Source organism: Protomyctophum bolini (assembly GCF_963924005.1).
Source record: "Protomyctophum bolini genome assembly, chromosome: 12".
NCBI classification, from domain to species: domain Eukaryota; kingdom Metazoa; phylum Chordata; class Actinopteri; order Myctophiformes; family Myctophidae; genus Protomyctophum; species Protomyctophum bolini.
In genome coordinates, this window is record NC_137873.1 from 34,021,003 (window position 1) to 34,048,338 (window position 27,336).

General features: G+C 41.5%; 2 protein-coding genes across 3 annotated transcripts; one reads left to right on the forward strand and one right to left on the reverse strand.

The window, feature by feature from the left end:
- Window positions 1-127: 127 nt before the first annotated feature.
- On the reverse strand, window positions 128-7,705 carry abcb8 (ATP-binding cassette, sub-family B (MDR/TAP), member 8). Its single transcript, XM_080777665.1, has 16 exons — window positions 7,517-7,705; window positions 6,772-7,108; window positions 6,525-6,680; window positions 6,261-6,355; window positions 5,748-5,853; window positions 4,751-4,912; window positions 4,560-4,645; window positions 4,249-4,346; window positions 3,980-4,085; window positions 3,829-3,862; window positions 3,185-3,321; window positions 2,698-2,792; window positions 2,457-2,590; window positions 1,393-1,540; window positions 688-938; window positions 128-507 (listed from the first exon to the last, which is right to left on the reverse strand). Exons 1-16 carry the CDS (start codon window positions 7,612-7,614, stop codon window positions 421-423), a joined length of 2,130 nt encoding a protein of 709 aa, XP_080633791.1. The 5' UTR covers window positions 7,615-7,705; the 3' UTR covers window positions 128-420.
- A 301-nt stretch (window positions 7,706-8,006) lies between these two features.
- atg9b (autophagy related 9B) lies at window positions 8,007-26,417 on the forward strand. 2 transcript variants are annotated; one of them, XM_080777628.1, is made up of 15 exons: window positions 8,007-8,491; window positions 8,548-8,740; window positions 9,320-9,363; window positions 10,075-10,139; window positions 10,997-11,167; window positions 14,342-14,483; window positions 15,013-15,761; window positions 16,497-16,650; window positions 18,559-18,738; window positions 18,882-19,127; window positions 20,888-21,132; window positions 22,450-22,543; window positions 22,858-22,942; window positions 24,091-24,264; window positions 24,476-26,417. In XM_080777628.1, exons 2-14 carry the CDS (start codon window positions 8,632-8,634, stop codon window positions 24,243-24,245), a joined length of 2,439 nt encoding a protein of 812 aa, XP_080633754.1. In that variant the 5' UTR covers window positions 8,007-8,491; window positions 8,548-8,631; the 3' UTR covers window positions 24,246-24,264; window positions 24,476-26,417. The 2 variants fall into 2 exon arrangements, with proteins under 2 accessions (XP_080633754.1, XP_080633753.1); XM_080777627.1 differs by having other exon boundaries at window positions 8,007-8,333; window positions 8,605-8,740.
- Window positions 26,418-27,336: the final 919 nt, after the last annotated feature.

The window sequence follows — 27,336 nt, forward strand, 5'->3', positions numbered from 1 at the left end:
CGATCTACAGTACTACTCTCATTATGCAGGTTTCATCCAGGTAACACTACTCAGCTACACTGATTATCTAAAAGAAAACTGTGTCATAGCACTTAAAAGGGGGAAAGAAAACAGTCATATGTTTTACTTAAAAGTATGATTTATTTTCTTAATCAATGACTACATTGTGTTCTTTATCAAAAACAATAATTCTACGCAGGACATGGCAAAAGAATCCTGCAAAAACCTTTAAATTAAATACTGTACAACAGTGTTCATGAACAATAATCAAACCCCAATGAACACCAGAAGGTACCAACTACAATAGACATTCACATACTGTAGGTACAAATGGACTTTGAACATCTGACCATCACTAGCAAGACTTCCCATTGGATTTTAACTGACAGTACTATCACACACACCATTTATTTTTCTTGGTCATTTCTGTCCCTCGGCTGTTGTTTGCCTGCGGATCAGATCAGAATATAGTCCTCCTCTGTTGAGCAGCTCCAGATGTGTCCCAGCCTTGGGGGCAAAACAATACATACAGTAGGTGTTAAGATTTAACTGCTGATGTACATTAGACAGTGCAATTTAAAAAAAGCACCAGTGAGCCTAAAGCCTTAAGAAACTAGCAAGGCAATAAAACGTGCAAGACTCTGACACTCGTAACATGTTCATCTAATGATCCGTCTGCTTCCTCACCTCCACAATGCGGCCATTGCTCATGACACAGATGAGGTCGGCTCCCTGAATGGTGCTGAGTCGATGGGCGATGATGAGCACCGTGCGACCCTTGGTGGCCCTGTCCAGAGCCTCCTGCACCACTCGCTCCGACTCTGCGTCCAGAGCACTAGTGGCCTCGTCCAACACCAGGATGGTGGGGTTTTTAATCAAGGCGCGGGCAATGGCGATACGCTGTTTCTGACCGCCAGATAGTGTCACTCCACGTTCGCCTGGGCATCCACAGAGAAAAGGCAACGTGTCAATACATTTTAATCTAGAACACTGGTGCTCATATGGCATACAATTTGAAATCAGGTGTTTAAAAAAAACGTTAAAGGTTTCATGACATACTGTACATTTTCATTTATTTATTTGGTTTTCTTATAACCTCAATTACACCCACACAACCTGAACATTCAGTGGATTTTCTGCGGTCTGAAGCCTTTTGAGCTGCAATGAAAACAGGCAATCATCCCTCAACAGTGACATTTGCTCGCAAATTGTTCTGGACACTTACCTCACAGTCCACAGGCTAATCAGAGCACTTGTTTGAGCCAGAAAACCCCAGACCACAGAAAATCTACTGAATGTTAAAAGTTCAGGGTTTTCTTTGGGTGCAATAGAGCTCAGAAAACAAACCAAAAATAATGTTTATGTCACGATCCCTTTAATTAGTGTACATACCGACCACAGTGTTATAGCCCTCTGGGAAGCCTGTGATGAAGCGGTCAGCATTGGCCTGCTTGGCAGCGTTGATGACCTCGACGTCAGAGGCCTCAGGCTTCCCGAAGCGTATGTTCTCCATCACAGTGGAGCCAAACAACACTGGCTCCTACAAAGACAGTTAAGACAACAAAAAACAGGTATGAAAAACCTGCTGTCCTGAACCCCCCCCCCCCCCCCAGGTTACAATCAACATTCAATCCCAGCTCAAATCAGTCAGTCACTGATATTTATCGGCTCCTAGCTTCGATTGGCAGTGATGGAAACATTAATGCACATTTTTGCTAATTTATCTGGCACCATGCTACTGTATGAGAGAGCTACTTTTTATTTGAGGGAAGAGGAAATATAGTCCTTTGGTATATAGTCTTTTTTATTCATGATTCTGAATCCATTCCAAGCATTAGTTTTGCACAAAAAACACTAGTTTTGCACAAAAAACACGACCATAGCCATTTGCCCAAATGTGCCTCATCACATTTCATCACATTTGTGATTTTTGTGCAAAACTAATGCTTGGAATGGATTCAGAATCATGAAAACCCCCTAGGTTGACTTGTCACATGCTACTTAAAGCATAATGAAATTGACACTTATTTGTGAAGTGTATTTCTGATCGGTGAACCAATATTCTCCAGCGCTTGCTCCAAGCGCGCCCGCCCCTCTAGAGCAGAAAGCACACTGGCTAAGATGATAGACATACTTTTATTTGTAATGTTATGGGGGACATATCTCCTGTAACGGGTTTTGTGCCCATATCTGGTGCATTTGTGACGTAGAATGAGACAAACCAGAACAAAAAACAAAACACAACAGAAAGACATCCTTGTCAATAATCAATTTGTTGTGGGACTGCTGCTGTGGAACCTAATCATTAAACAAGACTCATAAGACTACTGCAGAGAGAGCGAATTGAATGTTCCTTTCTTGTTGTGGGTTTTCCCAATTCTAATGATGATTTTGGTGGGAAAAGCGTAACTACATTTCACTTTATGCTTCTATAAATATAGAAAAAGTATTATTACCTGATTAATATAGCCAATAACTTGTCCTCTGAGCCATGATGGGTCAAGTGTCCGAATGTCAAGCCCATCCAACATAACAACACCACTGGTTGGATCATAAAAACGCTCCATCAAGGACGCCACTGTGGACTTTCCTGCGTTCCATGGGATGAAACATTTACACGCTTTGTAACACAAACAGCAGTTACACGCAGTTTTGGCAGGCAGTAAGACTGTGATTACGAGCTGAATATGTACTTACCTCCCCCAGATTCGCCAACAATAGCAATAGTTTTAGAAGGGGGTAGTGTTAAGTTGAAGTTCTTCAAGATCTCGTGACCAGGCCTGGTTGGATAGCTATACACATTCACATAACAAATAACATATATGAACGTTACCCAGAAAATGTATATTAAAGAAACAATTAACGTTATTTGAATATATCTCCTGCTCACTAATGCCTCAGAGATGGACTGAGGATAAAAATGTACCTGCCATGCAATGACATTATCTCAGGTGATTCAAACTTTTTTTTACAAGGTTATTGATGCTACAACCTTAGCTACTATTTTAGCATGTGGTCCAGGAAGCGAAAGGTAGTAGGTTCCATATATGGAAACTATCAGAACATAAATTACTATTAGTGAGTGTGAAATTTGTTTTCATGCATAGTTCAATAATTGATTATGGAGAGTAGGTTGAACAAAGGTGAAGTATTCCATTATTGTTTAATGAAGCAAGGTTCTTACCTGAATGAAATGTTCATAAAGTCAACCCGTCCCATAAGAGAACTGAATGGAATGCGTCCTCCCCCATAGTTTGGAATAGTAGGTTTCAAAGCCAGATACTCAAAAACCCGGGCACCAGAACTCATGCCTCTCACCATCTGTACAGGAAATGTTGAACAGAAAAATAAATAAAATTGATTTAGGGCAGCAACCATCGAATATTTTCATAGTGAGTATTCTATCAATTAATTTAAAATAAATATACCGGTAATAATAATAATAATAATAAAGCACAGGTTTTGTAAAAAACTAAACATCTTTGGAAAAACTAAAGAAAAACAAAATGGATTTCTTATCGAATTGATCCCTTTTTTTATAATCAACTAAATTGTTTAGGTTGATTACTGAAGCCCATTTCTTTCTTATTTTTAATTGTTTGAAAAAATGTGCTCAAAATATAGACATCATTTATGCTCCTTATACTGTATATTTAAAATTGCTGAAATAAATAAATAAAACATTTTTGTATTTAACTAAATATATGATTCATAATCAATTATATCCATTAGTTCAATAAGGTGTTGCGCCCCTAAATTCATACCACCTGCACGTGTATTGCATTTCTACAGTTAGCACTCAGATTCATGCTTTCTTATCCCACTCACCTGTCCAAAAAGGATAGAGATGCCAGCCAAAGACCTGAGGGTAGAGTGTACACATTAGCTACAGTATGTCAGATTACAGTACATGACCGTTGTACAGTGGTGCGGTGCATTGTGCAATGATTCACCATGACCACACGGAACTACCTCTTACCTCTGGACCGTTTGAGAGGCTACAAGGAAAGACATGAGGTCTCCAGGGGACAATTCATTACCGGCCATCAAAGATCCTCCGGCGAAAATAGTTCCAAGAACAATACCTGTGTGAACAGCATACAACATGAAAATAATAATAATAATAATAATAATAATAATAATGACACAGTAATCTAATATTTACACTTTATGCCAAAAATAACAGAACTGAACAGTCAGCTGAAAAATGTGACATTAAAAAAAGATTACAGAAAGAGATGCACTCACAGTTTAGGGCAACATTTGACAGGCCTTGGAAAACAGCAATCCCTGTACCAAGACTTTCATTCATCTCACACGACTTGTCCACTTCAAATGCATATAATCTTTAATGAAAAAATAAATAATAATAATACAATGCAAATTGAAAGATTTAACAGATGCACAGTGTATATAGATAGACAAATCCACAGAGGGGTGCACTGCTCCATGGATTAGGGCCTGTAGGACAGGTGTAGGTAATCAGTAAATGGAACACCTCAGCAATGGTCGCGTCCAGGGCACCCCTCTGTGGATGTGTCTATACAAATCTCACTTACAGCAGCTCTCGCTCTTCCATGGCAAAGGCTTTCACTGTTCGCACGTTGCCAAGTGCCTCGTCTGCCACACCTGTCGCTTTCGACACCTAAAGTTCCATACAGTACAATCAAGACGCTATCACAGATTCAGACAGCAGGATGTTTCAGACAACAGAATGACAATGAAAGGCACAATAATGCTGGGGTCACACCTGTTCTTGAGCCGAGCGTGACAGCTTGCGAAGGAACGAGCCAATAAAAGCCCCTGCTCCCACTAGACAGGGCAGGACGACTACGGTCAAGCCAGTGAGTTTGGGGGAGATGAAGTAAAGGGAGACAAAACAGCCAACTGTCTGTGTAGCACTCCGTAGACCCTGTAAAAATGTAAAACAACCAATAATTAGAACACCTGAAGGCGGTATTTCACTTTAAGACACTTCTAGGGTCGTCTTACTCTGCGTTTGTGTGCACCCCAAACCGTTTTAAGTTGCTCGATTCAATATATAGATATTAATTTGAGATATTCCCATATAAACTTCAAAGTCCATTTTAACTATGTAGACTCATTGAAAAGACATGGTTCTGGTGACTGATATTGTCCTTCTAAAGCATGATGCTGTAGTTTTTCAAAATTACCTTTTTTATGGGAAAAAAGTATAATGGAAAAGGTTAAACACACACATTAGGAATCCGGACAACATCATAGAGTACATTAGGACATGGTCAAAATGAAGTTTAAAGTAACAACTGGTTAATATACTGTAGGAGGGGTGTGGTGTGTCTGATTTCTGAATGAAAACCGGACTGGGGTGCCCACAAAACTAGACATAAAATGATTCAGAAGTGTCTTAAAGTGAAATACCCCTTTATATTTGTAAATGTATTATGTACACCTGGTATCACACTTCAATAATTGTCTATTCATTCAGGTTTTCAACAAGTAGCATTCATTCACAAGTATCTAAACCGCAGGAATGTAAACATTAGGAATACACTTTTTATTTATTTCATGTCATGTCATCGCTGCTTGGGTAGAAAACAGTAGCAGATGATGGATGGAGCCCGCACACCACAGGTACAAAAATACTTTCTTTATTGAGAAATCTGTCAGATTTCTCAATAAAGAAAGTATTTTTGTTAAATTCATATCGTAATGACTTATTGTTGGCATATTTCCATAGAAACTTTATCTGCAAGCAAACATCATACCTGAGAAATGACCAATTTAAAAGATGACTTGAACTCCTGAATGTCAGCAGTCAAGCGGTTCACCAGTTGACCAGTCTTATTGGCATCAAAGAAAGCCACATCTTGCCTAAGAAAAGGTAACAGGCATGGTGACCATTACTGTGGTCAATCCCAGGTCTTCACTGTGGACAATTCTATTGACAGCTTTATGGTTTAACTTAACTAGCAGCTATTTTCGGGGCATAACCCAGCACTCTTTAGCTAGTGGTTCACGCCATGGATTTCTAAACAAATTTGTTCAACGCGAAATGCTGTGTTCAAGTTCAGGAGACTTTGTGAAAAAAAAAAGGAATTCTCCTGAATGCTGCCTTCCGGCATGGCATGGAAAGGAGTGGCATTTGCATTTATTTCACAATAGTAAAATAGTACTGCATTCGTGGTCTGGAAAGGGCAGTTGTTTTACAGATGGGTAAAAAAAAAGGGCAGGGGCTGAAGGCCCCTTTGATGTCACTGCCGTCTACTGGGAAAAGGTACCTCAGTAACGAGGCGAAAAGGGTCTTCCTCATGTCTGCTGCTACTCTCTCTCCAACCCTGGACAGCAGGATGATGTAGCCAGTAGTCAACAGACCCTGTGTGAAATAGGTGATGATAATTAGTATAAGCAATGTCAGAGTGATCATATTGTTCACTATTTTTTCTTATTCATCCGAATTGTCACTGTTATAATGCAGAAACGTTGGAACAGTAATGGCATTGGTTCTTTCTAATTGTCATTTCACATCATTTTCATCAACTTACTTGGACACCGTACAGCCCAAGCAGCGTAAGGGCAGGTGCCCTGATCTCAGCCACGTAGTCCCCTGCGTGATCACTCAAGTAGCGTGCCACAATATTCACCAAGTTTCCCAACATCAGGGGAATGTGGATATTTAAGATGGCAGCACCAAATGCAAGCTGAACAAAAGAAAAGTAATGACAGTTAAGCACATTCACATCACAGCAGGTCCCAGGCACAGATTTTAATCGAAGGTCGACTAATGCTTACCACAACAGCTCCAATCAGATCTAAGAGATGAGGTTTGACAAATTCCCACAGGATATGCCATTGAAACTCAGGCACATCCTCTTTGCCTACAACTTCAAACGGGGTGTTATTATTTACGTCTGCCTCACAATAAGCGACATGACCAAATAGCCGTGCAGAAACGGTGAGGGCCACTGGCCCCAGGATATACTTCAGAGCCCCGGGTGGCGCTTTAGACGACCGGGTGTGGGTCTGACGGACTGCTCTCTGGCCCAGGCTCCAAATGCGGTTAAAAGCATTACTGGGTTGTTGGCAGGAGCTGTGTGCATTGGACCCTGGTGATCCATACAACCTGGATCTGAAATAAAATGGCAAAGGGAATAAGGGATGTACAGTAAATAAACCATATTGTGTATAGGCCAGGGTGTACTGTAGGCTATTAAGTCATGAGCTAATGACAGGTCATGTCATGTCAGGATGTCTGTCTAGTGGTCAGTATACATTCATCTGGACCAGTCAGTGTACTGTCACTACACGTTAATAAAGCCAAATGAAAACAAAGCTCTGTCATTGTCACTCGACTCACTGACTCAGTCACTGGCAGCAGTGTTTATTATTAGGTTTGATAGATATCCTACTTGATAACAGTGTAAAATGGTTCAAGCTCGGAAGCTCCAGGCCAACGTGTTAATTTCTAACCAACAGCTATTAGACAACTAGTAATCTATTTGAATAACTTAGCTAAAGTCTCCCCATGTTATCCTACCTTGAAATATTCCATAAATCTGTGCCTTTATTGAATCGCGCGTGTAGTGGCCGCAGTGCTGCGGGGCTGCGTGCTCTACAACAAAGTAAGTGAAACATATTTCGATTACTTCATGGGGGAATTATTTCCTTTAGGTTCAACTAATCACTAAGCGAAGAAGGATTCACCAAGGACCATGCAGGCTGCCATCTTTACAGTAACCCCCAGGGTGCATTTCCCTGGGATTATGCATGTGAGCTTTGAATAGCGGCTTTGACCAGACACCGACCACACTCCTTGAATTTGATGTGCAACATTACTAGATTAATAATTAATTCCAAGCAACTCGTGTAACATTTCCGAATATATATATATAAAGGGAAAAAAGGAAATGTGTTTGTAAATAAATAAAATAAAAATAAAACTACAACCCATAACCGGATGTGACGCCGGGCAAAGGGGAAGTGACGCCAATGGTGTTTTGTTGACATTTGTTTGTGAAAGACAAAACAGTGGAGAGAGAGACTCGATCACTCGCAGATGGGGTTATTTTTGGAAGCCAACTTAAGGTTGCTCGGGGAGAGATAGCTCGATAAACAGTAAAGACAGTTAATGGTCAACAGGTATAGCTAGAAAACGACCTCTATTCGGAGGACCCGCCGGAGGTCCCGAAGCAAAGCCAAGGAGGTTCAGGACCCACCGAATGGACCAAAAGACAAGTCGGGAACAAAACAAATCGTAGCAGGACCCGATCGTTGACTCCACGAGTGGCTGAATCATTGTGGCTAGCAGGCAGCCACCACAACAACACTATAGGCGCATAGACAGCTGCATGCAGGTAACGCTACCTAACCTCGGTAGTCGGTATGCTTTGTAGATTTAAAATGCCTCCAAACGCCACATCAAGTCTGTCCATCTAATTACCAGATCATTCTGCTGGCTGTCAACCAAGTTAGCCAATATCAGTTAGCTTTAGTTCTGTGTGTGTGTGTGTGTGTGTGTGTGTGTGTGTGTGTGTGTGTGTGTGTGTGTGAGTGTGAGTGTGAGTGCAGCTGTGTAGCGGAATACTTGTGTATTAGTTTCACAATTTCCCAACACTTGTTTATCAGGGACCATCTGGGAGAATGTGAAGCATAATGGCCAATTTAGAAGCGTACCAGGAGTATCAGAGAATTGAGGATTACGAGGAGGACTCGCCACCAGGGGAGGAAGAATTATTACTCCATGTAACAGAAGGTCTGAAAGGTAAATATGTCAACAATGTTCTCAAAACATGCTGCACAATGTGCACATGCTGTCTTTCGTCTCTTTACAGGGAACTGCTGTCATGGATTCAGCACAGTGTCACAATGTCATAGTAATTCTGTCATATAGTCCATTGCACAGTTCAGTTCAGTACGTGGGTTAAATGGGTTCATCGTCTGGAAGAGTGGACACATAAACATTGTGGCACTGGGCACCGCACATCCATGGTAAATCTCCAAAGAATAATTGGAAAATGGACTGAAGTATTTGCAAAGTATACATGATTTGAACATGTGTTGACATGTAAGGCTTCAAGTTGCTACGTGGCTTAGCCAGTCATGGGAATGTAAAAGAAGTTAAAGGGTCAATTTAGGACTGATCAAATCATGTAGGCCTATACCTACATCACTTCAGATCATTTTCCAAATTATTAATGTTTTTACATTTTGGGGGATGTAACATTGAGGTGTGTCCACAATGTTTTGGTGAGCACTCTTCACGTATCTGTAAATAGTCTTATGTTGATATTATTGATTTTTCATAATGCTACACTGTGCTTTGATGACCGTTCTCTTACAGACTCATGGCACCACATCAAGAACCTGGATAACTTCTTCACAAGAATATCCTTCACAAATACAAGTATACCGTATAGTTCTTAGCAAACACTGCACAGTGATGTAAATAGGTTTTCAATGTAATGAGTCCCGGTATGCAGGGATGGTCTTTTAGATTAGTCCACGGGACATTTGATGTGTCCCACTTCAGCGACGTTAAGAGTCATATTTTGTCATTTTTACAAATTGCAGCATTTAACTCCCATTTCATTTTATATGGTTATAATGTGGTTATATTCATGTAGAAAACAAGAAAAAATTATTATTATAACTAAAGCTAGTGTGTGTATTATCTTTACTGTACATGCTGAGTACAGTAGTGCATCCCGTAGATGCAGAGGTCCTTGTTTTATTGCATCCCTTAACTATAAAGTGCGTTTTGGGATGCAAAATGCACCCTATTTTAATCTCTGACAACACTGTGGTTATATTACTGTAGCTTTGATTGGTTACTGGTCTCCTAAACCTTGATAATTCTGAGTGGCCTAGAGATAAGACGTCTGAAAACAACATGTGATGTTGGCTGAACTTGGCTCACTAGAAAAGTGGCTTTCCTAACCAGTCACTCAAGACACCTGAGGCCTGTGGAAAATGTGCATGCTCGGAGATTGTCGGTGCTTGCTGCCTGTATTGACACACCGCCTATTAGTTGAGTGAAGTGATGTTTACTTCGTGTTCATGGTCATAAAGTATATTTCCCTTAACTTGACTGTCCACATCTACCATTTTCATCAAAAGAATGGCTTTGCCTGTATGATGGTCACGGAGTTCTTCGAACTTATGTAAGTATTAAATAATAGCAACTCCTTTGGTTTTTTATGTGAAATGAAAAGCATCCTCAAACACTCTTAAGAACATAGCTTTTATTTAATATAGTCAGTTTTGATTATATTATGTATAATTCTATAAGGATGCCTGATCACAGATCACTCCGGCCTTCATGGCTACATTTTGCAGATAGTGTTTCATGTTGTTTTGACCGTTGCATGCCTCAGGCTGAAGCTTAATTTATACTCCACCAACCGACACCGCCGTACTACGGAGGATAAGTTAGGCCTGAGAAATGAACAAGCTCAGCCAGCGCTGAGCAGACGAGAACAGGCCGCTGTAGACAGTACTGCATGCAATCTCATAATGTATCTGCAATAAGGTCCAGCTTCTTCCTATTCCCTGGCCTGGCTTGGACAGTATAATGTCAGACGCCGTCTGCTAACCTCAAAGAAATGAGGTTAAACAAAAACACTGTCATTTGGATCTACATAATCATGTATTATTATCTCTGCACGATGTGACGTTGTGTATTAAATGGTCTCATCATGTGAGTCAGAGCTGTAGAATATTCAATTATGGGGGGAAGAGATTTGGTGTAGAGGGAAAAAGTATAAGTAAGTATAGACCCCTAAACTTTAGACTAGAGCCTAAAGGACCCCAGTCACCCAAAGTATATAGGGTTAAGTTGGTGGGACCTGATGGTGACTTGCAAGCCATTACTGTATGTTATATGTCTCAATTACTTGTCCCAGTCTAGTAATGGGTCCATTCACATGGGATTTTAATCTAATTTCTGACAGTTCAGTATCTGAACCAGAATATTATGATATTTACAGCAAAATCCACTCTTTATAATACTCTTTTACAGTCAGTTCCTGTTTGTTGTCACATTTACAACATTCCTGTTCAACTGTGTGGAGTATGATGTCCTGTTCGCCAACCGGGCCGTCAACCACACCACGCCTGGCCAGAACCCATTGGACAGGAACAAGGTTACTCTGCCTGATGCCATACTACCCAGCCAGGAGTGCACAGAAAGGTAATACTGTAGTAATGTACGGTATGTATGTCCTCAGTAATTGTTGTACAATTGTGCAGATTCTCCCCCCAGTCATACTAAAGAGGAGTTAAGTGACCTGAAAAAAAAAGTCTTCTAAAAGAATATATATTCAAAGATTTGTGCCACATTTTCTGATTTTTCAAAAATAGCAGACCTACAACTATTTTTCAATAGCTAAATAATGCTTAGTTAAAACACCAAAACGGCTTCCCGTCCAGAATGGGTTAAATATATTTCCATAATAATCACTGCTCTATAGTGTTTGTTCAGTAACAGGGTCTCCTGACTCCAGCTCTTTAGTAAACAGAAAATACATTTCAGATCAGGATACAAAAATATTATATTAAAAATATTATATTAAAACTATCCTTTGTCTTACTCCTACTATTTGTTTATTGTATTACCGACAAAACAGTTTTTGACTATTTTAAGATGTCTTCTTCGGTATATACATATAAGTATGTAAAACAATCCAGAAATGTCCAATAAACAGAATGTTAAGATCCTAATAATGAAAAAAAAAAGAAAGATGAAATTGGTGACCCACCTGAAAATTATGTTTACTAAAGACTAAAATGCTGGAGAGACATTGAGAGTTGAGACCCCCTGTTACTGAACAAATACTATAGCTATATATATATTATAGCAATGACTACCGGTACTTTGAAAATATGGAGCTTTAACTTTTGAACAAAATACATTTGTTTTAAATATCACTTACAGCTCCTTTTTAAATATTGTAAACATTTCAGTAAGTAATGAATTGTACACTCCGTGTTCTCTGACCATGACTGGCAGTGGTTGTTTTTGTCTTGAAATAACTCCCATGTGATAGATTTTATATTGATCTAGCCTAAAACATTTGTGACCAGTGAGTGACCTAGTGTTTCTTGTCAGATTAAAATGAAGTTTGAAACGTGAAGATGTACTCCCGTTCACAGACAACAGACAAGGAATATGTAGCGGTGGTGGTGGCCTACTTTAATATAGCCTCCAGGTTTCTTCTCTAACCTAGATCCTGATGAACACAAATTACTTTTATTTAAGATGTCAGGCTAATGCTATTAAACAGTCGTTTTGAATAAGTCTGCAGACTCTGCACAGTAAAATCATATTTGATGTTGGTACGTATTAACATTTTCACGTTTTGTGCAGTAGCAGGAGCACACACATTAAACGACTTTGATGTGAGATTGTGAACAGTTGTGGTCGGTTTGTAAACAAACAACAACAGTCAATGAAATAGCATTTGATTCAAAACGCTTTTGAGTGCTTGTGAGGCTGGTTCCTGTGAAACCTGAGCCCGACTCGGCTATTTTAGTCTAGCTAACGGTGAAGAGCTTATGGTTTACTTACAGAGCCAAGTATATTATAGCATTATATTTCTCTCTTTGAGAATTGGCCTGTGTCACATTTGTGGCTTTAAAACTGTCACTTGATGCAATGGTTCTAATGCTCATTGATTTCGCTAATTCGGTAAAGCTCCCAGATTGAGCCACAAGCTGGCATTGCTGTTTACACCAAGGAATGCCCTGTGATGCTGATGAATTGCAACACTTCCTGTAGTGGATGTCTCCTTAGAGCAGGTTATTTGTGCACTATGCTCAGGGTGGCACTAGGAAGCAGGGAAGATGTAACGGATAGCCCCCTGCCCCGCATGGTGAAATGGCCCAAGTAGCTACCGACACTGACAACAGGCTGGGCCAACAGCCTGACAACCACATGACACCGCCACTAGTTTACCACAAGTCATAGACCCCCCCCCCCCTCCCACTAACTCCCTCAGAGCCTTTTCCATGATGTAGCTTGGCACCAGTTTGTTTTCCCCCCACCAGTAGGCCTACCATTAGTTTGGTACCCTGATCCAAGAAATGACCATGGCTGAACATTTTGTTTACAACAAAGTGAGTGACGCAGGAGGTACTTGGCATCCTAACTTGAGAACAACTTGTGCTACAGTTGAGAGGTTACTCTCTTCTTCTCCTTCTACTGTATATATTTAAATGGAACCATGCTGAAATATACCGTAAGAAATAATAACGGGGAATTATAACTCTAAAGAAAATGATATTTATATAATACTAAGAAAGCCATGTCTCTTCCATGTGTTCACTGTTTTGAAATGGGATACTGAGTGTCTCATTTGTAGAAAGGAGTACGTTGAGAGTCTTAACTAGGAGGATAGTGTCGGTTGAATGCATTACAAGGGACTTTGTGAGCTTGCAAAACTCCTACATCTGTTTATAATTCATATTGCATCATGCATCTGTTCATGCGGTGAGATGTGGAGGGTTTACTTTACACATGTAGCCTTGAACACTTGCCCATTATAATGACTGAATCTCTTTTCAGAAAGTGACATGTTTTTAAGAAATGTCCCATTGTCCCATTGTTACCATAGAAGTGGTTACTGCCCCTTTGAATGTCTCCGTCGCTTAATAGTGGAATGCAACTCGTCGGCTTGTGAGTTTCTGCTACTAGATTCCAAGGGATCTACAATATGAACACATTATCATTAATAATAGTATAAACACTTAACACAATAAAGGTCACATTTAAGATGTAAGTAAGCTAAACTAATTTTAGGTTGGAAGCGTTGGAACGGTAAACGCAATGGTTTATGAAATACATTATTTTATACACAGTCTTGTAGTGCTGCACAATTCATCTGAAAAAAATGGACAACTATGCAATCTCATTTCTAAATTTGTACAAGAATCTTCTTATGTTTTTGCTACAAGAGAGAGACTTAAAAGAGAGGTTTAATTCAAGCACTTTGATGTCTATTTAATGATAATGCCACAGTAGTTGGCTCCAGGTGCTACATTTTCAATGTAGTAATGTTCAGCAACTACAGACTAAAGGCAATAAATATTTTGATGGAAAAAACTATAATGTTTAAATTCGAATTTTTGTGGAGGAAAATTCACAAAGATTCACATTTGAGCAGGAATCGTGCAGCACTACAGTCTTGTACCATTTTTTTTGTTTTTGCTTTCTCCACTTTCCTTTGTTTTAACCCAAATCATATGTTTTATGTTCAGAATCTGTTGTTTTGCTTGGTTTGGAGTAAAAGCGGGACGGAAATTGAGAAGTTCAAAAAGTTGGTGGTCACTGTTGGTGGTCAATGCTCTACCCTCCGTTTCTTCCTAGGATCCAAGACAGTAGCTGGATCATATTCCTCCTCATCATGGCGGGAATCTTCTGGATCTATCGTCTCATCAAAGTTTTCTGTAACATCCTGAGCTACTGGGAGATCCGGCAATTCTACATCAAAGCACTAAAGATCAGAATGGTGAGGCCTGCATTGCATTCACCTTGCTTTCTGAAGCCAAAAGTCCGCTTCAAAACGGCGCAACACAACCAAATCAAGTTTGAGATTAGTTCATAATTTTCGGTTTACTTTTGGATGGCAACGAAGATTAACATCACTCGGCAGGGACGCGCACACATAGACATAAAAAGGTGGCTTCAGCCCCTGCCCTTTTACCCGTCTGTAAAACAACTGCCCTTTCCAGACCACGAATGCAGCCTTTACTATGGTGAACGTGAACAGTATTTTGCGCTGAACAAATTTGTTTAGAAATCCATGTCGTACACCGCATCTCCACTAGCTAAAGAGTGCTGGGTTGCGACCCGAGAATAGCTGATCTACAAGCTCTGAACACGTCGCAATGCGACACGTTGTGAGCTTGTAGATCTGCTATTTTTGCACAAAAGTGCAAACACTCTCTGCACGTCCATGTTACTCGGTGTTGCTGTAATGTGCCGTGTAGGCTTTTTAGTGCCGTTTCTTTCATTCTCGCTTCCTTCTCATCTCCCAGGACGAACTGTGCAACTTCTCATGGCAAGAGGTCCAGGACCGCCTCATCAGTCTGCAGCGAGAGCAGCAGATGTGCATCCACAAGAAGGAGCTGACGGAGCTGGACATCTACCACCGCATCCTCCGGTTCAAGAACTACATGGTGGCCATGGTGAACAAGTCCCTGCTGCCAGTGCAGCTGCAGCTCCCCCTGCTGGGCAACGTGGTCTTCCTCACCCAGGGCCTGAAGTACAACTTTGAGCTCATCCTCTTCTGGGGGCCCGGCTCGCTGTTCCAGAACAAGTGGAACCTGCACCCCAAGTACAAGCGCGCCGGGAACCGCCTGGAGCTGGCCCAGCAGCTGAGCCGCATCATCCTGCTGATGGGCTTGGCCAACCTGCTGCTGTGCCCGTTCATCCTGGTGTGGCAGGTGCTCTATGCCTTCTTCAGCTACACGGAGGTGATCCGTCGGGAGCCCGGGAGCCTGGGCGCGCGTCGCTGGTCGCTGTACGGCCGCTTCTACCTGCGCCACTTCAACGAGCTGGACCACGAGCTGCACGGGCGCCTGGGCCGCGGCTACAAGCCCACCTCCAAGTACATGAACTCCTTCACGTCGCCGCTGCTCACCGTACTGGCCAAGAACTTTGCCTTCTTCTCCGGCTCGGTGCTGGCCGTGCTCATCGCCCTGACGGTCTACGACGAGGACGTTCTGACGGTGCAGCACATCCTGACCGCTATCACCGTGCTGGGAGTTACCATCACAATCGCCAGGTGAGGGATTCGACCTGAGATCGATTCTACGAATGTCTTCTAAAACATGACAGTTTTCCGAACAACACCATGTTTCTATGTTAGTGGTGCTCCTGTCAGGGAGCCCCATCTCAAAATATGTAGTTCCCGGGACCCCACCAGAAGCAAAGGTTTTCGTTTAAAAAAATGAAAGAATATATATTCAAAGATTTGTGCCACATTTTCAAAAATAGCAGACCTATAAGCTTGTAGCGCGGCACTCAGTGCCACGCTATGAGCTTGTAGACCTGCTATTTTTCAATAGCTAAAGTATAACATAATGCTTAAAACATCAAAAGGGGTTCCCGTTCAGAATTGGTTAAATGCCAACTATTTAGAAGCAAGTGACATTTTTATTTGCACACTGTCTGTTCTCATCAAATGAGATTTACGCCAAGCATATCAAACTACTAGTCACTCCTAGGCATTCCCAGTTCACATATTATAGTAACTTATAAACTTTTCCACACCTGAAAGTTTTTTTCTTTTTTTTTTGGTGGACTGGTGCATAGAAAAAAAAAAGTCAAATAAAAAACTATAAAATACATTACAAATTTAAATGCAGTGTTTCCTTCATCAGACGTACATCTTTATGTGGAAGTTATATTATGTAATCAGTATGCATAATATCCCTTCACTCCTCAATGATTCACATGTTCAATAAATGGTTTGGAAAAAAAGAAATGACATGTGTGAGTTTTCCCACCAACACGCCAGGTCCTTCATCCCAGATGAGCATATGGTGTGGTGTCCAGAGCAGCTGTTGCAGTGTGTGTTGGCACACATCCACTACATGCCCGACCACTGGAGGGGCAACGCTAACAAGAGCGAGACCCGCGATGAGGTGGCACAGCTGTTCCAGTACAAAGCGGTGAGGAAGTCATGACCCTCATGGCCTAAAAACACAGATTGAGTTTTCTGTTTTTGTCGTTGGCCGTCACTGAGGAGCAATTTCTAAGGGTGCAACTATACTGTATGTTGTTATTCTGCTGATTTCTCATTTATTAACCCATTCCGACCTGAGATCAGATTCTAAAAATGTCTTCTACATCCTGACAGTTTTCTGAAAAAGCTGTTTCTATGTCAGTCGTTCTTCGATTTTTCAAAAATAGCAGACCTACAAGCTCATAGTGCGCCACTCGGTGGCGCGCTATGAGCTTGTAGATCTGCTATTTTTCAATAGCTAAATCATAGCATAATGCTAACACCAAAAGGGGTTCCCGGCGCCCAGAATGGATTAATGGAATATTCTTGAAGCATGGTTTTAATTAATTATTTTTTAAAGAATCTGCAAATGACATGAAACGAGCGGTTATTGTTTTTGAGGGGCGCTAGTTACCGTCCACAAACAAACATTAAATTCCCGTTGACTGGATAATTTTTACGTCATAGTGTCTGAGCAAATTGACATGGTGTCTATTTCTAGGTCATGATGAGAGCGCCCCTCACTTCACACGGGGTGTGATTTTTTTATTAATATAATAATCGACTAAATCGATTAGCCTGATTAACTACTTACGCACTATTTAATACTGTTATTTTTGCTACTTTAGAACAGAAAAAAGAGAATATTCTTCAAATCAATTACAAAAAAAAAAGTTTAATTTACTGTTGCACCCCTAGCCATTTCATACAGCCAATTGTCAATGCTATGACAAAGACGAGTCCTATACTACACTACAATCAGAAAGATTTAGTGGTATCATTACTGTATGTTTTCAGTTCACGTGGCTTTCTGAGTGCGAGGGCATAACGCGTGGATAAGGCTGTGGTGCTACTCCCAGCTGAACCTGACCGGAGGCACTTTGCTGCTCTATCTCTCTCTGTATCTATTATTATATAAAGATGATGTAATGTAATGAACAATCAAAGTACCATTTTTACATTAGCTCCTATGTCAGATGATTTGTGGATATACACAGTACAGTACATTACATACACATATTTTGAACTAATAATAATAAATAATATAGCGCCTTTCATGAACAAAATGTACTACCAACAACAATCAACAACTATATGCCATAAGCCTGCGAGAATAAGTGTCTTTTCAAGGCAGCCTTAAAATAGTCCAGTTTTGGAGCATGCAAATCTCTATTGGGAGAGAGTTCCACAGGGTGGGGGGGGGGGGGGGGGGCTGCCACTGAACGCCCTGTCCCCGAAGGTTCGCTTGACTGCCTTGGGGACAGAGAGGAGGTCCAAGTTTGTGGACCGCAGGTTCCAGGTGTCACAGGAGGTTTATGGAGGAGGCCTGAGAGGTACTGTGGAGCCTGATACGGAACTTGACAGGAAGCCAGTGCAGTTGTTTGAGCTGTATTGTAATGATTAACCCATTTTGGTGCGGGAACCCCTTTTGGTGTTAGCATTATGTTATGCTTTAGCTATTGAAAAATAGCAGATCTACAAGTTCATAGCTCGCCACCGAGTGGCACGCTACGAGCTTGTACTGTAGGTCTGCTATTTTTGAAAAATCTAAGAAAACTGTCAGGATGTAGAAGATTTTTTTATAATCTGATCTCCGGTCAAAATGGGTTAAGTGAAGCTATGGAGACACATACTGTACAGATTAAGTTAAGAAAATAGAAAGCAGAGGAGAGCCACATCAACTCACCGCTGAAGAATGCTGATGTTGAAACACCTTTCTTCATATCTTCTTTGAAAATCGCATAATTGCTACTTCCTATAGGTGGTGGTTGTTGTTTTCCAGTGCAGTAGTTCTACATTTTGCCTTATGCTAAATTGCAACTCCTCTCTCTCTCTCTCTCTCTCTCCAAATCAGGTATTTATTTTGGAAGAGCTGCTCAGTCCCATCGTCACACCCTTCATCCTCATCTTCCTCCTGAGGAACAAATCCCTGGAGATTATCGACTTCTTCAGGAACTTCACCGTGGAGGTCGTCGGAGTCGGGGACATCTGCTCCTTCGCGCAGATGGACATCAGACGCCATGGGAACCCAATGGTAAGGGCAATTTTTTTTATTTGAGTGTTTTCTGAAGCATTAGTGTTTTACTGTTTTCTACTGAACCTTTTTTTGCATAGTCAGCTTTGATGTTTTTTGACAGAGCACGTCCGTGTCCGATCACGTCTGATCTCTTTTTGCAGTGGATGTCAGAGGGCCAGACGGAAGCGTCCGTTTACCAGCAGGCTGAGAACGGAAAGACGGAGTTGTCCCTGATGCATTTCACCATCAAGAACCCGCGCTGGCAGCCTCCCCAGGAGAGCTCCGTGTTCATCGGCCACCTGAAGGAGAAGGTGCACCAGGACGCTCAGACGGGACCCTCCACCCAGCTGCTGCTCTCTGAGGCTCCGCTCTGCACCTCGCTGCTGTCCAACGAGTCCGGCTCTGTGGTATGTATCTGTGTATCCCTGACACTAGAATATATATCTCTGCTGTCCAACGAGTCCAGCTCTGTGGTGTGTATCTGTGTATCACTGACACTAGAATATATATCTCTGCTGTCCAACGAGTCCAGCTCTGTGGTGTGTATCTGTGTATCACTGACACTAGAATATATATCTCTGCTGTCCATTCCAACGAGTCCGGCTCTGGGGTGTGTATCTGTGTATCACTGACACTAGAATATATATCTCTGCTGTCCATTCCAACGAGTCCGGCTCTGGGGTGTGTATCTGTGTATCACTGACACTAGAATATATATCTCTGCTGTCCATTCCAACGAGTCCGGCTCTGGGGTGTGTATCTGTGTATCACTGACACTAGAATATATATCTCTGCTGTCCAACGAGTCCCGCTCTGGGGTGTGTATCTGTGTATCCCTGACACTAGAATATATATCTCTGCTGTCCAACGAGTCCGGCTCTGGGGTGTGTATCTGTGTATCACTGACACTAGAATATATATCTCTGCTGTCCAACGAGTCCGGCTCTGGGGTGTGTATCCCTGACCCTGACACTAGAATATATATCTCTGCTGTCCAACGAGTCCGGCTCTGGGGTGTGTATCCCTGACCCTGACACTAGAATATATATCTCTGCTGTCCATTCCAATGAGTCGGGCTCTGGGGTGTGTATCCCTGACCCTGACACTAGAATATATATCTCTGCTGTCCATTCCAATGAGTCGGGCTCTGGGGTGTGTATCCCTGACCCTGACACTAGAATATATATCTCTGCTGTCCATTCCAACGAGTCCGGCTCTGGGGTGTGTATCCCTGACCCCGACACTAGAATATATATCTCTGCTGTCCATTCCAATGAGTCCGGCTCTGGGGTGTGTATCCCTGACCCCGACACTGTCGTGTCGGGAAAAGAAACCACCTAACTCCAAAATGTTCATTTTTCAGGAAATAAATACGGCAATATAAAATTTTCAGGAAATGAAGAAAACCTTATATATTTAAAACCAAGCAATACTGCCTCATCAAAGTTGGTGTTGTGACTTTATATATTATCAATTTCTTGAATGAGAGGGGGAGAATTTGAGGGTCCAAGAGGGTTTTTTTTTCCCGAAGCACTTTTTACTGCTTTTCAATATGTTTAACCAACACACAGATGTAAAGAGTGTTCAATCGGAGTGATTTAAGAGGGGGGAAAATGAGTTAGGTGGTTTCCTCCCAACAGCAACGATCAGCAATGTATCCCAGACCCTAGAATACTGTGCATGTATTCCTGACATTAGATTTGAATATAGCAGTCACAGACTGTAGACAGTCATAGCTTTAATTAATGTCAGGCTATCCGTGTTCACTGTGAACAAAAACAAGATTATTTTTCAATACTGAAATTGAGAATTTCAGATCAATTAATTAAGGGTGAAATTTTACTTTACCATACACAGAAAAAAAAAACGTTGTATATAAAATAAAATGTTTTGTTTATGTTGTAGATTTGTCGAAAAATTAAATACACACACACACACACACACACACACACACACACGTTGTTTTCCCTTAAAACGTGTGTGTGTGTGTCTGTGTGTGTGTGTGTGTGTGTATTTAATTTTTCATAATTTTTTTAAATGACAAATCTACACCATAAACAAAACATCTGATTCACATATACAACGTTTCTTTTTTCTTTTGCTCACGAAACCGCCGTATAAATCCGCTAGTAACATCACGTCTTGTGTTGTGTGTCACACGGTGCAGCCCGACAACCTCCTGGCCAGCGTCCTGGGCCACCCCGTCCTGACTGCGAGCGGTCTGCCGGGCGGCCGCGACCGGCGCTGCAGCTTCCTCCCGCAGAACACGGCGGCGTCGGCGGCCGCCAGCGTCCTGGCCTCCCTGTCGTCCTCCTCCCAGCTCCCCCACGGCGGCAGCCGCAGCCGCTCGCACAGCCTCCTGCCCTTCTCCTCCCACTCCATGTACCGCAGCGACCGCACCGTCATGGACAGGTAGGTGGTACCGTGGTACCACCCTGGTGGTGGAAAGGAACGAATATAGGACCACTCTGATTTAGTAGTAGTAGTGGTAGTAAGTTGTAAAAACGGCCTAAACCTCAGGTCAAATGCTTGGCTGCGGTGTGTAGTACCAGCATTCGAATCCGAGGGGGGGGGTAAAAAATGTCTGGCCTGCTTCGGCCCTTGGTCGTGGAATGATCAGTCCAAACTAAAATTGGCTTTGAAAGTTCCCTTTGAGAAGTTTCAAAAGGATCATCTTTGATGTACAGTCCAACACCTGCACATGTTTGGATATGTACTAGCCTATGTTCATGCCTATATATTTATTGTATCGGTTCAGATTGTGTATATGGTGTATTTTGCCCTGCTACTAAAAAGTAGGACAGGTGACTTGTTGTATTTATGCATAGGTACTTTAAGGTGTATTATGGATGTTATATTTGCTGGCCCATAGGGCAGGAGCCTATCTCCTGTTTCTGTAGCGTGAGGCAGCGTGATTACGCTACTATGTCGTAGGGACTTACCCCCCAATCCAACCCTTGATGCTGAGTGTCAAGCAGGGAGGCACTGGGTCCCATTTTTAGAGTCTTTGCTATGACCCGGCTGGGGATTGAACCTCGACCTCCCAGTCTCAGGGCAGACACTCTAACCACAAGGCCTATTTTTCAAGACTCATTTGTGGAAAAAGAACATTGAATGGTCTAGTTAAGTCCCCGATTTACACGACGGAGGATATTTCCAGTGGAAAAAAAGTCTTATTTGGCATTTCATGCCAATATTTCTATATATAAGTTCTGGACTTTTACTTGTAAAAAAGTATTTCTATATTGCAGTATTGATACTTTTACTTAACTAACACATTTGAGTACTTGTTCCACCAATGACGGGTACCCATCTGGCATTCCACCGTTTCGTCACTGTCGGACAGGAAGACACGAGTGTCCAAAACTGTTACTTTTCAGGAAATGGTGGACAAAAAGAACCTGTGTTCCAAATGCATCCAATTTTGCCTTTTTTTTAACTACTTTTAATGGTTTAAAATATTTATAAAATGCATAACACACAGGCAGACTTACTACTTTCACTGTCAGAAATGTTTCGAAAATAGAAGATCTACAAGCTCGCAACACAACTTTGTAGTTTGGCTATTACTTTTATGTGACACTCGCTTGCTTAGGTAGGGCATTCACTAAACAAAAGTTTAAATATGGAGATACGAGGTTTCTGCCCGATTGTGATCATCTGTAGTAGTACACTGCGTTGAAACATTGATAAAAAAACCTGTATAATAATTGTATTTCTTATCCACAGCATGACCAACAGTGAGTCTCATCCCCGGAGCAATGCACTAGTCTCCGAGTTCGCCTCAGCAGAGATGAGTCTCCATGCGATCTACATGCATGAGGTAAGTTACCAGTCATGGACAAAATGTCAGGTTTGGCGGTAGAATAAATGCTAAGCAAAGCAAAGCAAAGTTCTTTGTTTACCCAGGGAAGTGGACTAAGCTTGAGATGCTTGTTTACAGCCACACCTTGCTCATAGAACATTTCATGGTAGGGGTTCAATGCCTTGCTCAAGGGCACTTCAGCCGTGGTAATTTTAACGTGCCGGTCCGGGGATTCGAACTGGCGACCTTCCCGTATCAAGACCGCTCCGCAAACCGTTCGGCCACCGCTGCCTCTTATAGTACTGTACTCTTATAGCCTTTTTTGTCCCCAGGTCCACCAGCAGAGTTCCCAGCCCCAGAGAACCTCAGGGCAATGGCAAAACCCAGTGCCAATGAGAGATCTACACAGTAACACCAGTAAGTTGATTGTGTGAAAATCACATTAATTGTAGCTTATTTTGCAACGAATTACCACTGCTCTTTTGTGCGAGCTAGTTGACAAGTAGTACTGCTTGAAGCTCATACACGTAATATAAATAATTCATTGTAGATGAATTGCAATATTTTTGCAATATTTTTTATGATTTTATTTTATTTTTTATAGCTTATCCTGTACTAGTGCATTCAGTGGTTGTTTTCTGCTTTCTATCTCTGTGAAAACAATTGAGTCTGTTTTTCGAGGAAATGTGCAAGTTACAGCTTGTAATAATATCATCTTGTTCTTTGCATCTTCTGCACAAAATATTAATCGTAGTTCTAAAGCTCAATACAAATATATTATTTAGCTATTTCAAACACCTGAACAAATTCCTGATGTCATCAACTGTAGAAATACGAAAACAACATAGCAAGTCAACAAAGCAATATACAGGTTTTGGTGGTTACAAAACTGTTACTTATGTACGATGAAATGATTTAATTGATTTAATAATGCATCTTTATCAGGCTTTGTCCTCTACATTAAGTGTAAGAAATGCATGTTTACAGAATATTATCGGTGAACCAGAATTCTCCAGCACTTGCTCCATGCGCACCCACCCCTCTAGACCATAAAGCACGCTGGCTGGACCAGGCTAGTGTCTGGGAAGTGTGCCCATGGCAATCCTTTTAAAACTCACTAGGGGGAATCACAGAAGCCAGTTTTAGTCTGGTCTGTAGGTCATTCCAAGACGGTGTCAAAGGTCATGTCTCACCTGGACAGTGGACACAGGATCTGACAGGAATTTTGACCTGATGGTCAAAATGTAATTTATTCCCTGAGCAGGTTCTATTAACCCAATGGTAAAAATGTCAGCACTTGGGCAGGAAATCCAGGTTGAAATCCGGTTGAAATCCGGAAAGTTGCATTTACTTTGCTTTTAATGAAGGATTTTACATGAATTGTTTCTAGAAAATCCATGACATGAACTGAACATGCAACCAAATATGAGGTGCCATGGAAAATTGACAACATGTAACCAATAATGAAATGTATAAAACAAGGTATAACTGTCTGAAACTATGGCATTTCTTTTGTAATTCTTATTCTTATTATTTTATTTCATCTGTGTCATCATGTCCATCAGGTTCTCAGGCACGCAGTGGCCATGCAGCCAACACTTCTATGCCCACAACTCTCCCGCTGGGTGGCTGGACTGTAGAGGAAGAGGAGGATGAAGGAGAAGAAGAACTTAACAGTGGACCTACTCCAAAACTCCAGGGCACTGGGAGTAGCTGCTGAAGTGCCTTAACGTCATAGGGTAAGTGTCCTCTAAAACTCTCAACCAGATGACATTCGTGGCATGACCTTTCTGTAATGGATCAAACCGATGATATGTGTATTGGCCATTTTGCTCTAACTTCATACCCGAGTGTACGGTGTGAGATTAGAGCAACATGGCTGCTGTGTAAATGTGGTCCGTTGTCCTACCACGGGTAACATAATGGTCTTCTCCTCTCTTCTCTTTGTAGTGTTTACACGTTACTTTTCGTCAATGAACATTGTGGCCTTAGATGATCTGCGTGGAGAGAGTTTTAGACTGGATCTTTTAAAGACATCCATCAGCGTCTGTAGCGGGAGAAGCTCATCGAATAACCACTGTCTTTTGCACCTCCATGCCTCCCGCTGTCACATCAAGAGGAATATATGGCATCAGGGAAACCATTATGTCTTCCATCCCTTTGATCATCGTTTTTGTTATGAGCGAACATTCATATATGGCTCATGAAGATTGTGTGCGGGTGAGTGAGTGAAAGACTATATTATGTGATTATGATATTTATCTGTGTCGGAAGGGCACGATAGTCGGTGTGGATCATCACAGCTTCTGTTCTGCGTCCATATGCATTCAGGAGTTTTAACAGTCCATGTCTGATTTCCCGCTGAATGGGTTTCTTTCCGTTTGTCGCAAAGAATGTGAGCTGCATTGTAGCTGACAAACCATATTCAGAATCATTACATAGGATCGTTTAATTGACGTTTTTTTTAACACCCCTTGTACTTGGCCCATGTATTTGTAAATACATTTTGCCGTCTTCTGAATAATCACTTTTTGTTTGTATTACCAGATCTGATGCTTGACAAAGATCAAACTGTGTTGCGATAATGAGGAGTGGGTGGCAGTCATATTACTTGAGTCAATTCTAAGACACCATAGGCTCTGTCTCATTTGCAAGGAAGCTCCTAGTTAGCATTTTTAAGAATGCTTAGGACATCATTACAACAGAATTTCCAGTTCCTAATGTGTTGAAATTGTGAGGAAACTAGGGATGTTAATTTAAGTCTTAACAATAATTAGTTAAACATTAAAAGGGGAAGGTACTCTTTTTTTTCTCTCCCTAAAGTGAAGTTCCTATTTTAAAACTACTGTTGCCTTATACATGTGACTCGAGTAAATAAGGATCCTTGAGCATTTCAGAAAGTCGACACGCTGCAACTGGGACTTTTATTTCCATTGTGTTTTGCATTACAATTAAGATCTGAATTGATATTTTAATTATGCATCAATCGAAAATCGTCTGGTTTGATGACAATTGTGTACTATGCACTATTACTCACACAGATCTAGTAGTATGAAGTAATGCAAACCTCTCCACCGCATGTAGGAAATTCATTTTTTCACTACCGCACAGAATGGCAGCAGACTAAGTCTACCCTTATTTGGCTATACAGTATACTATGCATGGTCCCTGCAGCAGTTTCCTCGACTTCATTCGTCCATTTTAAATTTCTCAGTACGTTTTAATCTTGCCGGTTATAAGCCGTTGATGATCATTAATGAGGGTCGTCAGTAGTAGTGGAAAAAGCACTCGACCCCTAGCATCAGCTTCGGGATAAAATTACATTTCGCCTTTATTTTATATTTTTTATGGAGGGACAGACAGTAGGCTGACAGGAAATGGGCAAAATTCTTTATTTTGTGTTTCCTCCTCCGCGTCATCAGTGCCCATACCCGAAGGCGGGGGTTGGCGAAAGGGCCTTTCTGTGTGGAGTTTGCATGTTCTCCCCGTGTCCCCTAGGGTAGGTACCCTCACAAAAACATGCAGTAATCCTGGTCTCTAAACTGCCTCCCCCTGGCCAGCCGGGGCGCCTGATGGAGGGGAAAGGAACTGGTTGGAATAACATGTTCCTTTCACACGCTACGTCCAACCAGGGAAACTCCCCCCTGTCAGGTGTAAAGGAGCAACTTGGACACTCAAGCATGAAGGAAGCATGAGTTAAGTCCGTTGCTCTCCCCAGGTTGGCGGAGGGTGTGTAGAGCCCAGGATCACAGTAGATGATTGACACAGGGGTGAAAATGGGTTACAAAATCGTGGGATAAAAAAAAAGCTTTATTTTGAATAGTTTGAGAGCCTTCAGCCTTGTTTGGTGCGAGTACACACCGTTCAAGAGGCTTGGTAGATTACATTGCCCTGCATAGAATTTAGCTTTGGACACTTGAATATTGCAGTGCCTGCCTCCACTTTCCACAGCAGATGCTTAATGAGGAACATTCCTAATAAGCTACCATGGTGAATATACTGTAGGACGTATTCTTCCAAATGAGACACAGCCATGCAAACCCATGACAAAAGCCCAATTGGGCTTGATGAAATATGTTTTTAAACTGGACATCCAAATGAATGCTTTGAAAGCTGCTCAGTTTCTGTTTTGTGGGCCTAAGTACAGAGTTTCTTCAGTATTAATATAGCACCTAGTAATGTTCCCTTCATATTTACGTTCTTGGAGCCTATAGCAAGACTGAACCATGGCTCACAATTACACCTGGAACTATGCATTGATATGCATTAGGATTTGAATGCCAGGTTTAAATGGGTTCCATTCTTCATCTTACAGATGCATCCCGATAAAATCATTGTCCCGATAAAATCATTGTCCTGATAAACGCATCTTTTTTCGTTAAAAAAAATCGCTGTCATGGACAGTTTTACAAGAACAAAGCACGGTGGAATTTCTTGGCACTGGCATGTGTTATGTACATTGTTTTTTGTGCTGCTATAGAAATTGTGTCCCTTTTCCCAAAATGTGCACATAAAAGAAATGGAACTTCTTGCAAGGGCTGATTCTAAAGCATGTATTGTTGCATCTGCAGCGATTGGACATTTTAGTTTGAAGATTTAAATAGCAAGACTTCTCAGTGTTTTTTTTGCTTTCTAAATGAGAGAGAGGATGGTGGTAAAAATGTATGCATTTGTTTTTACACACTCTGCATCGTTGTTTAAGTTTATTTATTTTTGTGCCCCACTTATTTAATCTATTATATATAAAAAAAAAGTTAAATACTGGTACATTTCAAATATGGATTTGTCACAAATAAGGAATGTTTAGCAAA

What these genes read in the sequence shown, in the direction of transcription:
- abcb8 (XM_080777665.1), bottom strand. Translation starts at nt 7,614, where the DNA reads ATGTTTCACTTACTTTGTTGTAGAGCACGCAGCCCCGCAGCACTGCGG. An exon ending in CACGCTCGGCTCAAGAACAG is followed by an intron (nt 4,646 to 4,750) that starts GTGTGACCCCAG and finishes ATGGAACTTTAG; the next exon opens with GTGTCGAAAGCGACAGGTGT. An exon ending in GCCTCTCAAACGGTCCAGAG is followed by an intron (nt 3,863 to 3,979) that starts GTAAGAGGTAGT and finishes CTCTACCCTCAG; the next exon opens with GTCTTTGGCTGGCATCTCTA.
- atg9b (XM_080777628.1), top strand. Translation starts at nt 8,632, where the DNA reads ATGGCCAATTTAGAAGCGTACCAGGAGTATCAGAGAATTGAGGATTAC. An exon ending in GTTACCATCACAATCGCCAG is followed by an intron (nt 15,762 to 16,496) that starts GTGAGGGATTCG and finishes CCAACACGCCAG; the next exon opens with GTCCTTCATCCCAGATGAGC. An exon ending in CCAACGAGTCCGGCTCTGTG is followed by an intron (nt 19,128 to 20,887) that starts GTATGTATCTGT and finishes CACACGGTGCAG; the next exon opens with CCCGACAACCTCCTGGCCAG.